The 14,596-nt window shown below is 52.8% G+C and overlaps 2 protein-coding genes across 2 annotated transcripts in view; both read left to right on the plus strand.

The window, feature by feature from the left end:
• LOC104876864 (uncharacterized protein ENSP00000471857-like) overlaps positions 1–7,154 on the plus strand; it is a 63,887-nt gene extending 56,733 nt beyond the window's left edge. The window contains exons 3-4 of the mRNA XM_010645100.2: positions 359–462; positions 3,585–7,154. Coding sequence (XP_010643402.1) covers positions 359–462; positions 3,585–3,763 — 283 coding nt within the window. The 3' untranslated portion in view covers positions 3,764–7,154. The remainder of the gene's footprint in view (positions 1–358; positions 463–3,584) is intronic.
• Positions 7,155–12,845: 5,691 nt separating this feature from the next.
• Positions 12,846–14,596, plus strand: part of LOC104876893 (neuron navigator 1-like) — a 55,561-nt gene continuing 53,810 nt past the window's right edge. Inside the window, exons 1-2 of the mRNA XM_033761974.1 lie at positions 12,846–12,927; positions 14,236–14,411. Of these exons, the coding sequence (XP_033617865.1) occupies positions 12,846–12,927; positions 14,236–14,411 (258 nt within the window). The remainder of the gene's footprint in view (positions 12,928–14,235; positions 14,412–14,596) is intronic.

Consider the following 14,596-nt stretch of genomic DNA (forward strand, 5'->3'; position numbering starts at 1 on the left):
GGCGGGCCAGCTCCATGAGCCTAGCGTAATTGCCTATAATGAAAGCTCCCACGGCCTTTGTTCCTGGGAGCCAGTGTTCAGTTGAGGCTGTGCTCAGAGGTCTGTGTGCATTCGGGAGCTGATACCCAGAGACCTCAGCCTTCCTTCCTTCTGCCGTGAGTGGGTGGTCCTGTCCTCCCAGGAGTCACTGCGACCCAGGCTGAGCCTTCTGCTCCTTTCCTGACCTCCTGGTGACTGGCCAGTGCCCACTGTCCTGTGAATGGGTAGAGCATCGAAAGACAACTGACATCACCAGTGGGTACTTAGCACATGGAGGGGCTCAGAGGCCACAAATGATTGCTCCTTCTTGGTCCCACAGGTTACAGACAGACCAGGAGCCTGGCTCCCAACCTCAGGGCAGCTGGGCCCTTGATGGCTACTGCAGCCCCCCAAGCAGGATGGAGGGCAGCTTCTCCGGTATGGGTAAGTGCTCTGGAGGGAAGATTCCTGTTGGGTATGGGGAACATCTTCACTGCCCTCACGGCTCCATCCCTTGACAATGAGACACCAGACTGCCACACTTTGAGTTTTCTCCATGTTTGACTCAACCCAGGGTTGGTCTGTTGAATCCAGGAACACTTCCGGGTCAGGATAGGAAGTGACCAGTGGGCGTCGTGTTTGTCGTGTTCAGATTGTGGGAGCCGTGTGTGTGTGTGTGTGTGTGTGTGTGTGCATTATGTGAGGTGTGTAAAAGGGAGTAAGCCAGGAGAACGGGAGCCAGGTTCTGTGGGAAGCCCAGGTTAAAAGTGAAGGTGGTAGGCACCAAGGGGACAGCTGGAGCCACCTCACCAGCTGCCTGACGACTGTGTCCTTTCCTAGGCCTGCTTTTAACAGGCCACTTCCACCTATGAGCCTTCCTGGTATCATCCTGTGTTGTAACATATCACCTGGTGCACTTACACTGTTAACCTCAGGGACCTGAGAGTCACCACACATAGGAGTGTTGCTTCTGGGCAGACACTGCTTGCTCTAGGTGCATTCTCGGGTGCCAGTGTCTCTGAAGGATGGAATGAGGAGTAAATAAATGAGCAGCATATATACCATTGGTCTAGTCCTATCTGGGTCAGATGCCACACGCTTAGCAATATTTAGGGTGTGTCTTAATTTTTCTCACAACATGAAAATGATGCCTAAAGGATGCCGTGATGCCCACCAGAGGGACATAAGACTGCACATTTCAGGGACCCAACGTTGCCCTGTAGTTCCTAGGCCAGGGGAATCTTGCCTAGCAAAGTAAGGAACTGGCTTTGGAAAACCTAACGTTACCAGGTTTTCTGACAGCCTCGTCTTGGTGCCCTGCTCTCGGTGGATGGGGCGTACAGCACAGATTGACCCTGCCAGAATTTGACACCAGTGGTGTGCCATGCTTTCCTTCTCTGCGCCCTGCTAGCCAGATGGTCCAGTGTTGACTTGGCCTAAAAGGTCAACAGCAGTGATCTTAGATCTGCAATGGCTGTGCAAACAGAAAAGGCACACTCGCTGCTCCACGGCAAGCTTTGCAGGGGAAGATCCCAGTGTAGGGACCAGGCATTTGAACAGTAAGCCCTCCTCCCATAGTAAGTACACATGCAAGAGGACCAGGGCGTGGCTGGGGACACAAGGAAACCAAATTTCACTGGCACTGACAAACCATCAGAATTAGAATGTGGTAACCAGGAAACTATGTGGAGCTCTATTTTTACATTTGCAGTTTTCTTAGTGTAATGGCTTCCTTATGTGTACACCACATCGTTAGAGTCTAATGATCTCCATCCACCTAACCAGCCTCTCATTCTTAATTGTTATCCCATGAGCTGGCAAGAGGACTTTTGCTTTTAGCATCTGCTGCAGACTGGCACTAGGGATCGCTGGGGCTTGTCAGCTGCCAACCTCACCAGATAGAAGTGAGCGTGTCTGACAGATAATAGGGTGGGTACTCTGTGGGACAGAGAGCGTCACAGGTGGGCTTCCCACAGAATGTGAGAAGCACCAGTTTCCTCCATGGCACCTAGAGAAGGGGAGCAGGGTTCACAGAGCTGGCTCTGCTCTGGAGCTTGCTAGTTGTCATGGTGATCCATCTTTGCTGAGCGTACATTGCGCTCTTTGATGGGTTGGATGGAGAGAGGGGTTTAGGATTTGCCTCCCTTATGGGAAGCTTACGGTCTTCTGAGCTGGAAGAAGACACAGAAGAGAGGAAGAAAGGAGACAACTGAGGGGCTCCATTTTATGTCTTGCTCTCCCACCCCCAACCTTGGCCATGACATGACTTATTTATTCGTGTATTGTTTTATTCAATCTAAAGGCCATCGATAAGTTCTTGCCTTGTACCAAACACTGTACTGACACTGAAGCAAAAGATGAATAAGACTTTGACCTGCCTTCACCGAGTTCACTGTCTAGGGATGTATTCCAGGGAGATTTCTCTAGAGGCTTTGTTGGCCTCCGGAAGCCCACCCAGTGAGCTGCCCTTATGGGTCAATGGGCAGCCAGTCAGTCCCGCCTCCCTCACCAGGTCCTCAGCATGAGAGGGGTACTGGGCTTGTTGCCCTCTCCTTGTGGAAGGACAATTGAGTGCCATGGCGAGTCCTGAAATTATACCACTTTCAGAACGTGCAGCACAGCAGTTTCCATTACTGATTGTTATTTCCATTCCATTCTGTAGACCACAGTGGGTGGGGGTACTTTTCTTGATGCTCAACTCTCCCCACTTTCTGTCCATGAACTGTTTGGCAAATTAGTGGAACAGGTGAGTCCAGAATAGAGAGTAAGCAGCTGTGAGCTCACTGGTCCCCTGTGAGGCTGTTTTTGCTCTACCAGCTGAGGACGAGCAACTGGTCTACCTTGGCCTTCTTCCCAGTGTGGTTCCCTCCAGCCTCCAGGCTCCCTGCAGCAGAGGGTGGGGGCAGAAGAAGGCCAAAGGGCTTTCTGTGCCTTGGACCACCACCTGGACAGTTCCAAGAGTTTGAATAAGGCCTTATAATCTTTGAGTAACAAGAAGAGGATTTTCCCGTGAGGACTTGCCTCCAAGCTGGATGTGGGTGACCCTCCTATGTCCCAAAGGCTGTCTGCATCCAGCTGTTCCTGCCTCTGCCCTTGAGTGAGCATGGAAGAATCCAGCTCACAGGTGTTCGCACGTGTGCCCTGGCTCTCATGCCCACCTGGCTCTGCTTGAGAGCCCAGCGCTCGTCCATCTGCTCACACTCAGTGACAGGCTGTACACAGGCCACCATCAGATCTTAATTTGGACAGCAAGGGAAGCCAGGGCCGGCGCTGCCACGTGCCCACATGTGTGAGGCTGTGTGCAGGAGGCCCAGGGAAGGTCGCCCGAGGTTTACACAGATTCCTTAATTACTTCCACTTGTGGCATGTTGGAATGAGTGCTAAGTGGACACATAATGAAGGGATCTTTTCTCCTCGTACCATGTGTCACTGGGGAGCAAACCAGAATCTCCTCCCTGCCTGCTTCTCACATGACAGCTGATATATATAGAACAGGAGGGGCAGTGTGGAGTTTGGCCTCACTCTGGGGTCGTTTTACTTTTCTTCCTCTTTGTTTTCCCTTTAAGCCACAGTTAACCTGTTCGTGTCCTATGGATTTGGGAGCAGGAGTGGAGTCCTTAATCTAAGAAAACTTGCACACCTGGTGTGGCCTGTGCCAAGGCAGGAGCAAGAGGTGGTATCCGTACTGGCTGAGAGGAGTTTGTTCTGGGCTTCTAGAGAGGGCGCAGCTCAGAGATGCAAGTAGATCACCAACAGCAGAGTAAGCCAAAGCTCTGATGAACCTTCTAGGCCACCCACTGTGGCCTCACTTCCACAGGGACAGATGAGAAATGACTGGCTCAAGCACCATGGTGGGTTAGCAGGTGAACTGAAACCCGGCCTGCTGCCCGCGGACTCCCCAGACCCTAAAATCCACAAATGATCGTGATGCCTACCAGTTACCCAACACCGGTTACATTCGAGGCCCATTGCTAGGTGCTCTATCCGTAGAGTCCTTTGTGAACACATCTGACGCACCTCACCTGAAGGTCATGCCTCCTCCAACTCCCCCGCCTTCCTGCCTGCTGCCATAGTCACCCTTGGTCAGCTGGCACGCTGTCCAGGCTCAATTCAGTCTCCCACAAGCCCTGCCAGGGAAATGGGGTCAGAGAGCCCCAGTCCCTGTGAGGTCTCCTTTAACCTGTGCAGGCCCCAGTGTCACTGGCATCTCTGTCGCTCCAGTCCTCTGTTATTTCACCCTAAGTTCACACTGCTGTGTTCCTTCCCCTCTGGGGACGTCGGGGCCAAGATGAGCTGAGGTCCCAGCCATGCATGGAGAGAGGACATGCCGATAATTGACTGAAAAACAGGCCGAGCTCAGGGGTGGGTGGCACCAGCCATGTTCTCAGGGCACCGCTGACCAGTGTCAGGGTAGGCTTGGCAGGGCAGGGGTCTGTGGATGCCCCCTTTTGGATAAACAGAGCAGCCTCTGGGACCAAGTGGGCTGGCAGGAGTTGGGATGGGAGGTCACGTAACAGCTGACACTTGCTGTGGCTCGTGGGCCAGGCATTGTCAGAGCACTCTTAATCCTCCAACAACTGCATGAGGCTGGGACTTCACCCCTAGTTTGTCAGGACTTTCCCACTCGTACTGTGCAGCTGTGGACAAATTATTTAGTCTCTCCGTAGTTGTGAATGGGGCTGATGAGGATACCCTCCTTCAAGGGTTCTGTGGAGATTAAGTGCATCCACAAGGTACTGTGCCTGAAGACAGCGGGTGCATTGTAACTGCTAATATGTGTTAAGCTAGCTGATGTCTGTCATCGAGGAAAGGGCTATGATTTCCTGACTCACCTGCCTGGTGAGCAGTCTGTAGCACAGTATGGGGAAGTGATTTGCCTAGGCAGCCAGGCTTCAGAGGCTGTCCTGAGTCAGCCATGCCTTAACCTCACTGGAGGGAGGGGAAGGGGCTCGAGTCCAGGAGGCCCCCGGAGGTTGCGAGGGGGCATAGCAGAGCCAGGTTCTAGGAGGAGGCTAGAAAAGAGGTCATCCGAGGTACCCTGCTGGAGGGGCCTGAAATAGAAACTGGAGGGATCTGGATTCTGTTGCTTCAGAGGAGGGAGGAGGAGAGAGCAGCCTGAGTGACTTCTCCTGACAGCATTTGGCTGGGACTAGGATTTATCTCCAGGCAGTGACTTGGATCCAGTAAGAGCCATTTTAGTGGCACATCAAGAATAACAGAAGCAGGACAGCCTGGAGCCCTCCCTCCCCATGGCTACCCTGGATGCAGGCCCTTCCCAGACCGCTCCTACTCTAGAAGGCATGTGAGTGGTTCTCAGAGAAATTTGCAGCTGTGTGTGCCCAAGATACAATATATGGGGTTGGCAAGGCCCAACTTCTCTGTTTTCTGCTGCACTAAGAAAACCAGGGCCTCTGCATCACCCAACTCGAGGGAATTTATAGTCATTTGCCAATTTTTAATTAAACACTTACTATGTGCCAGATGCTATTGTAGAAATTGTAGAGCTGATGATGAATTCTGGAGCTGTGTAGTGTACAGCTTGTACAACTGTACATGATCTGCAGAGTGGCTCTGAAGAAGGCCCAACCCTGGAATATGTCTCCCACCCTAGAGAGCAGAAGCAGAGCTCTGGCCTCATGACACTCCCTGAGAAGACAAGGCAGTCTGGGAGCCACCCCTCTTCACCCGAGTCCTTTATGTTAAGATGAGCAGACAAGGAAGATGTTGAACATCACCCTGTGGTTTTCCTAGAGAATTCACACACAATTCTCTACACAATGTCTGCCTGTCCTGGACTTGGCTTCTTCCTGACAGGCACTTAGAGCTCAGCCATCTTAACTCAAGACAACTGCCTCACTTCCTCCTAGGCAACCCAAGCCCTGTGTGCCAATGGGTCTCAGAGAGGCCTGAGGATGAGCACACTTGCAGGGAGGTGGCCTGGTGATGAGGCATCTCTCCAGAGGGGAGCGTGGGAGGCAGAGCTGCTCGCTGAACCCCCACCACGGTGGCCCCTTTTCCTAAGACCGGTGTGGGGCGTGATCTCAGGTGCAACCCTGAAGCTCATGACTTCCACCTGGGCAGGCAGACAGCCTGCAGGGCTCTGTGCCCAGGTACTGACTCCAAAGACAGGTTGTAGCCCTCCGTCCAGCGCCGCAGAATGGGCAGAGACTAGAACATGACATCCGAGGGAGAGCAGCCCCAGGGCCACATCCAGCCCACCTGCCCGCCAGAGAAGCTGGGTTTGCCATGAGCACTGAAGTGGCAAGTCCCCGGTGACAAAAGCAGGCCCCGGAAGGCAAAGTTCTCCTGGCACCGAAGCTCCCGCCCACCACACCAGTGAGTATTCTTAGCATGTGCAGAGCCATTTTTATATGCCAAGTAATTGCCAGTGATTATTCTATTAAAAATCACTAAAATATGAAGCCATGGCATTCCCCTTTAAGTTTAACGCCTCATTGAAAAACCTAACAAAAACTCTAATAAAGCACAGAGGTTCCAGCGGAGCGAATGAGCACAGAGTGGCTCTCTCCAGGGCAGGGAGAAGGCCAGGTTTCCCTAACCCCACTGTCCCAGCTGCTTCTGGTTAAGGCAGGTAAATTTCCTCCACACTCTTGCGGTTGTCTTTAAAGTTTTGGAGTCAAGAACCCATGTAATAGCCTGCTTGACAGCATAATATGTCTGCAGAGATGAATGGCCATCTTCACAATACCTGGCTCATATTTGAGGGTTGGTTCTGGGCCTCCAGAATCCAGGCTGTGAATGCAGATTAAGGAGTTCATTTCTGGGGTAGGATGTCATCACTGGTTAGCAAGACAACCTTGGCTTTGGGCCTTGTGTTTTTCCTCAGTGTTTGGGTTTACTTGGTCCAGAATGAGGCGATAGGATTTATTACAATGGGTCAGTTCTGCCCTGAGGGAGAATGTTGAGTCAAGTGATCCTGGAGGTCCCACTAGCCTTGTGATTCAATGAAGTTGAAACACTGCATGGACAAGTCATCTTTGACTGTAAGTTCACCCATCCAGAAGGATATACACTCACACAAGCAGCTTGTGTGTCTCTGTCTGACACACGAGCAAGTCACAGGCACACACTTAACTCACCTCTTCCTGTGCCCAACTGGTGTCTTCCTCAAAAGCCTGCAGTCACCATGACAACTAATCCAGATTGGTCTCAGTCTGAGGGTGATGTACCTGGATGGTGCAGAGCTCATGTGGGGCACCACGTGCAACAGCCACCCCACATGTGTGTGGGGGACAGTCAGTTGTCATGGCAACATGCAGGACAAGCACATGTGGGAAACATCTGGATTTCTTTTCCTGGGCTTTTTATTGGCCTGCAAAGTAGGGGGATTTAATTTTTAAATGAGTACAGTTTCAGAGTGCCCTAGATTAGGTATTTTCCTCCTGCTTTTCCCTGCTGGAGGCCCGGAGCATAGAGGGAGTAGAGATTATCCACCCTCGCTCTCCACTAATTTCTCACGTGACCAGCTGAAGTGTAGGGAATGTAGGCATTCTATTAAGTCCACATAGCAGCCAGGAAGAGAACCCAGGACTGACCCCCAAAGCTTGTGATTGGAGAAGACCCCAACAGGTCCTCGACTTGTCTGCTGGGAGGGACCAGGGCCCCAAAACAGACGTCACGAGGTTGAGACACTGCTCGTGTGATGCTGCAGATCCCAAGGTCCACCCTGCATCCCATCCCCAAGCCCAGGACTTGTGGCCAGTCCTAAGCTGACTACAGGCTAGGCCCATGCTGACCTCGGGCAGCAGATGTCCACAGCAGGGCAGGCAGAGAGGCAGGAGCATCCTTCCCACTCTCCACCCGGCCCCAGGACCGTAGACTTTCCTGCTATGAAGGGCCACACATGTTGGCCCCACATTATTAAGCAAGTCCCTGGAAATAACTGCATGTGATAACATGAAGTTACAGGACTGTGTGGCACCAAACAGACCCGAATTCAAATTCTGATTCCACCAACAGCCTCCTCTGTGGTCACAGGCAAGTGTATTTCTTTGCAAAATAAAGACAGTGATAGTCCTTGCTTCCCAGAGCTTTTCTGAAATACTGAATATCATGTGGCTGAGAGAGTTCCTGGCAATAATAGGTGATTAGTAACTGTAGGGTCCGCTGCCCCCCGTTCAGCAAACATCCGTGAGTGTGAACTCGCAATCCCGTGTAAGAGTTCACAATTCCTCTGGCCAGAGAGAATGTCTCCCTGGGGTATAAGTATCCAGAATGTGACCACCTGGCTGAGTGTTATCAGTGGGAAGGAAAGGTGAAGGGCAGTGTGGGATGGGGACTCAGAGGGCTCCCGGGGGCTGGCGGCTGAAGCTGGCCTTAAAAGGTGCAGTGGAATTCATATAAAGCAGGCAGCATTAGGAGAAGCAGGGCACAGCAAAGGTGCAGGTGGGAGAGCCCTGGAAGGTGGGGAGCCAGGGGCGTGTGGTCAGGCAGGCAGATACCAGAGGGCAGGGGGCCATTCTTCCTGTGAGGCAGTCCAGGTCCCTGAGTCGGAGACACGCGCTCCCGCAGGAGATCGTGTCATTCTGGTGTTAAAGTGAAGCAAGGTCTCGATGCCCGGAGAACCTAGAGCCTCAAAGAGAAAGGATCCTGCTGCTTTCGTTTGTTCTCCAAGGCTGCCTCAGGACCAGGGCTCCATGTTCCCTGGCCCTGGACTGTCCAGCCTGGGCGTTTCGCCTCTAGGGTCAGCTGAGAAACCCATGGCAGAAGGGTCAGCCAGTCCTTTGGGCTCTGATTCCAGTACACTGCCCAGGTGACCCTCTGAGCCACCCGCAGCCTCAGTCCCTGTGCCCTCGGGGGCCACCCAACTCCTAAGGGATGTGAGGGGAGCCCGTCCTCCACTGGGCTCAGGCTCTGGTCCTGTCTCCTCCTGTGACCAGAGGTGACCTTTTCCCCTTCTCCAGGTCCCGTTCCCGCCTCTTCCTTTGTAGCACGGCAGGCTCATCTCTGCTTCGTGGCTGCACTGTTGGTGTGGAGGCTCAGAGGATGATGTTTCCAGGCAGCTGTGAGCTCCGAGTAAGCACTGTAGCGTAGAATTTCTTGGCTTTCCATTCTCCCTGAAGCTCTGAGACTGCCCAGCCATAGAGCAGACGGAAGCCCACGACCCTGGCTCCTCTCCGGCCTTCAGTTTGCTGGGTGGGTAGGAAGCAAGTGGGCCGATCAAGGAGGGCTTCCTGGAGGTGTGAGCATGCTGGAGCACTCATGTTGGACAACGGTGTCCGCCGACGCCTTGTCTTCCACAAGTGGGAGTGAGGAATGGTCCTCGAGTTCCAGTTGGGAATAATAATATTACGTGTGCCAGACAGAACCATAAGAACACATCACCTGCTCTTGTCACTGTCTTTCAGAAGTGTGACGAGACTCTCCCCGTGCCTCTGAGTGGAGCATAAGCTTGGGGGCAAGAGAGTCTCAGCCCTGAAGGTCCCAAGGCCATTTTCCCTTGAAGGGGCCGAGAGGAGGGCTGGGTGGCTTCCCTTTGGCCCAGGGTTACATGGGAGGGAGAAAAGATGTGCTGGGACACCGTCCCAGAGGCCTGGCTCCCACTCACACGCCAGCTGCTCCATCTCTCGCTATAGGCGACTGAGAGGTCACCGCTGTTTACAGTCCCCTGCACATCTGTTCCAAGTCACGCATTCATTCATTTAATCAGTCGTCATTCACAAAATATTTTTGAGAGCCCACTATGTACACAGGGTTTTGATGCCTTCTGAGAACAAGTTTAATGGAAGGTGTATCCATGGGACACACAGATGGGTGAATGATGAATGGTGGCTACGGTGAGGAGGTCATGAGGCTGCAGTGAGCTGGCAGAGGTTGGGGAAGCCACCCTAAAAGGAGGGATATTTGGACTCGAGGGGCTTGGGAGAAAACAGGACTCTAATCCTTTCTCAGAACCAGCTCCTCCCACAGCCTCCATCTTGATCAGGCTGAGAGCTGCCCAGGCCCAAAGCCTTGGGGATATGACTGCTCTCTTTCCCACACACTCACACTTGGCTCATTAGCAAATTCTAATGGCTTCAGACTACACCCGGCTTCTGACCACTTCTCACGACCACCACAGTCACCACTCAGTTCCAAACCATGTCCTCTCCCCGCCGGATAATCGCCACTGCTTCTGTCTCTGGCCCTGTGCATCTCCACACCAGAGCCAAGAGTCCTTTCAAGGGGAAGCCAGGTAATGTCCCCTCTGCTCCAGTCCTGACAGGGGCTCGCTCCAGGCGAGAGGATGTCTGTAATGACTCTGAAGCCATCGTGTGCTGCCTCCCATCACATCTCCAGCCTCACCCCTCCACTCTCCCCTCCTTTCGTGCTGGTCTCCTTCCTGTACTTCAGACATGTGAGGCACATCCACCTCAGGGCCTTTGCTTAGGCTGTTCCCTCTCTTTGGAAATCTCTTCTCCCAGATGTCCATGTAGGTTGCTCCCTCTCTTCCTTCAGATTTTTAGTCAAATGTCACTTTCTCAGTGAAGTCCTTCCCAACAGACTATAAATTGCATGAGGATTTTGATCTCTTGCACTCTGCTATATCCTCCAGCACTTGTTATAGGTGGGCCGGCTCCAAACAGGCCATAGACAATGGGGACCTGGTCTCTTAATGCAGACAGGACTTGGTGCTCAGTCAGTTCTTTTCACAGCGTCTTGCACACATTCTGGGTGCTTAAGACATCCCTGCTAATACAAGGAATGGCATGGGGAGTTGGGGTGATGGAAAGGCAGACGCAAGCAGAGAGCTTTCTACAGAGGCAGAGCTGTGGAATCTACTTGGGTGGTAATGAGCAGATCTCCCCGTGGGAGTCCAAGCAGGGAAAACTTGAAGAAAGATCCTTTCATTGTGTTGACTGGTAGCAGCCTCTCCTTGGCCCAGGGTCCTGAGGGGTCACCGCCGTTTACAATCCCCCACACGTTTGTTCTAAGTTCCACATCTCATGCAGTTGCTTATCATTCACTAAATATTTGTGAGCGCCCATAATGTTGTGCACAGGGCTTCGACAGCTTTCCAGGTAAAGTTCAACCAAAGATGGATTCTGTGAGCCTGGCAGAGCTATGTGGCTGGGTTCCTAGCCTTTTCTCTCTAGATCTCAACTGTGGACACAAAAATCAAGGACAGCCTCCCTCGCCCTGCTCTGTCCTTATCCCAGGGCAGTGCCAAGTAGACTCCCTGCCTACTACTCCCTTCCTCATATCTTCTCCTCCCAGGGTCGTAATTCAAGGTCATCAGGGAGGGAACCATCTACACTCCATCTGCCTCTCTCTTCCACTGCTGGCCTCCCAGCCTCCGAACCCTTCCCACCAGGCAGAGCCCCCAGGCTCCCCACAGACTCCCTGAGTTGCGTCCATTTCCAATCAAAGGGCTGTGGAAATGTGAAATCACACTGCCTGCCTTTCTTTGGCCCTGTGCCTACATTTTCCTTCCTCAAATTCCTTTAAGTTATCGGTCAACAGATGTGGTCAAATCATTCATCCTGTCTTTAGCCCAGAAACTGCCAATGCCTTTAGAGAGAAAGGAATGGATTGACACCTGTCTTTGGGGCAGCTGGAGATTGAGGACTTTTAGAATTTCGAACTAGACTCTTCCTCCCTCCCTGCTTAGAAACCAGGTGAGATCCAGCTGCCCTAAACAGGTAACGGATGTCTCCAGCACCCAGTGCCTGCCTTGCCGGGCCTCTCATCGTGAGCCCCTCCGCTGATCACTGATCTCTCTTCAGTCTTTCCGAGAGGGAAAGTGGGAAGTGATCCAGTGGGCGGGGCTCAGGACTGGGTTTGGGGTTAAGGTGACAGGACACGTCCCTCTCTTTTTAGGGACCACTCCAGGAAACATTGCACATACTGGCTTTATCACCTAAGGCTGGAATGGCTGTTGCCACGGCAGCAGAGCATTCCTTCTGCAAAAGAGGATGGTGGGAAACACAGAGGATGTGAAAGGAATGGAAAAGAGCCAGGCAGAGGGACAAGTCACATTAGAGAGCATCAGAAAGCCCCAGGATGTGAAGAGGACTATTTAAAGGGAGCACTACCTGGCAGGGCAGGATCTCTTGAGTGACAGGGTCAGCCCAGGAAGGACGGCACTCCATGGGTCCACCCTGCGTTAACTCATGGGTTTCCGCCTCAGAAACTCACAGGTGGTGAGTCCTGCAGGGGGCAGTGGGCACGATGTCTATGTGTACGTACGTGGTGGGCAGGTCTGTGCCTCCCCGCTGGGCAAGCTTCTCAAAAGAAGCAGAATTTCAGGAGCTGTTTATGGAAAGGAGGAAAAGGCCTTGGTATTTGCGGACTGTAATATCCCATGAGGAGGCAGAGAGGAACAAAGGGGAATCCAGAGAGGAGGAGGAGGAGGGACTAGGCTGAAACACAGACCCAAAGGAGGGACAAGATAACCAGGCAGGCAGAAAGGAAGTCAAGTACCCAGGGCAGTGGGCATCCAGGGACAGGATGTGCAGGTGGACAGAGCAGCAAGAGAGTCATGTTTCATAACTGCTAAGGAATTTTACCAGAGACAAGGGGCCAAGTGAAACCAGGGAAGAGAATATGAGGTTTTTGCCTGCATGGAGCAAATGGGTCATGGTGGACATAGTGCTTTTCAACCAGGGTGGTTAGCAGTTAATTTATTTTTGATAAGGAGATGAGTTTATAGGCAGGAGAACTTAACAGACAAGCAAGAACTTCCGTAACCTGATAAATCAGATTGCAGGTGTCCTCAGATTCTCCAGCTGCTGTTAGGAAAGGCAGGGTCCCCGTATGATTGATGCAGGGGCATTTTGGGTAAATTATACAGTGGCCAATGAGTGAGGATACGGACTACAGAAATGATGGCTTCTGGCTTCATTACCCGTGGCCTGTGGGTGGATAAGAGGGGGACGATTGTAGTAACTCAGAAATTTGGCACCAAAGGTGGGGCTTCATCCCTTTCAAGACCTGGAACCTCATGACCTGTCCCATGACCAGTCTCATCCTGTGGGCACTCTGTGCATGACCAAATTCTGGCATGATACCATTTACATCCTCTTAACCAGCTCTTTTGTGCTTGTCATTTCCCACCTGGACTCACAAGCTGTGACTCCCCCTAAGTTTCTAAGTGCTGGACACAGGCCTCTCAGGACTGCAGGCCTTGTGTTCTCTGCCTTAGGACTTTCTGGTGAATCCTAGCACCCAACTCCTTCCCCCACCCATTTGAAGCAATGGCTCTTGTCATTCCTGTAACTAGAACATACACACACCTCTGCCTGTCCATTCATGATGAATGGGTAGGACATTGCTTTCTTACAGGGACAGGATTATTAGTTCCCTGAGTCTTGCATTGTCTGCCTGGTATTTCCTGCCAGACACTGAGTTCCTTGAAGGTACTTTCTCTGTATCTCCAAGGCCAGCCAAAGGTCCGTGCCCTTTTCTGTTTAAGAATCCTATGTTCTCAGTGAGTCTGCTCTGATCCTTGTCCTCAAAGATTTTATGGGATCCCCATCCAGCACTGGGATCATGGGAGGCAGGGACTCTTGGGCCACAGCCAGGACCTGAGAGTCATGCAGGATACAGAGCCCGTGGCAGCCTTGAGGCCTCCAAATCCATTTAACCATCACAGCTGCCACATCTGCTCCACGTGAGCGCTGAGGGAGGCGGTTCCCAGCCCCTGTGCAGGTGCAACCCTAAGCGCCCCTCACACAGGCCAGGCCTGAGGTTTGTGCTAGGAGACAGGGACACAGAGGTCTTCAGATCCTCGTGGGAAGGAGGGAGGAGCTAGAATGATGGAGGCTGGGAGGGGTGGGAAGTAATCTGCTGGTTCTTACATTCTGGCACCGTTCCTGAGGCTTTATAGCAGTACCTGGAGCGGGCCCTTCCTGGAGGAAGCTTACCTGTTGAGAATTCCCCTCCACCCTCTTTTGCCCATCACCTTTGGCTTGGACAACCTGACCCTCACTTCAGAGGCCATGGGAAAATGGGTAGTGTCACCCTTGGCTCGACAGAGGGACAGTCGTAGGCAAAATGCTGCCTCCTCTGCCTGGCTCTCGCTCCCCTCCTCCCTGCCCCCTCTTCTCTTCCCTGACGGGGTCAGGAGGGGGAAGGAGCAGGGCTGGGGACAGGTCCTTTTAATGGCTCGGCAGCCGTGCTTCAGCACTGGCAGTGCTAAGCCTCTCCTGAGTCCCTAGATTTGACCCAAGACTTGATGGTACCCAAGCTCTTTCACCCAGGAACCTGTTATTACAGAGGCACAGCAAGCCAGAGGTGCCAGTGACTTTGACAAGGTCAAGCGGGCAGCTGGAATGGGAACCCAGTCTCTCGGTCCCAAGGGCTGGTCCTTTCCTGTCAAGTCGCTCATATCCTACCCCCAGGCCCCTGCAGTCTACGCTCAGAACAGCAGCACCCCCAGTCTCCCATGTAAGGTGGGAAGGCGGCTCTGCCAGGCCGCACTGGCCCTCTTACCTGGGCTCCATCTCCTCAGCGCTGCTTTCTCCCTACGCTGCAGAGGACCACCAGTGCCCTCTGAGAACCCACCCCACCGCCCGCTGAAAGCCAGGACAAAAACTGGTCCTCTCTTTTATTACCCCCACCCCACCCCCGCTCTCCC

Source organism: Fukomys damarensis, unplaced genomic scaffold (genome assembly GCF_012274545.1).
Source record: "Fukomys damarensis isolate Sample0158 unplaced genomic scaffold, DMR_v1.0_HiC HiC_scaffold_11, whole genome shotgun sequence".
Taxonomy (NCBI): domain Eukaryota; kingdom Metazoa; phylum Chordata; class Mammalia; order Rodentia; family Bathyergidae; genus Fukomys; species Fukomys damarensis.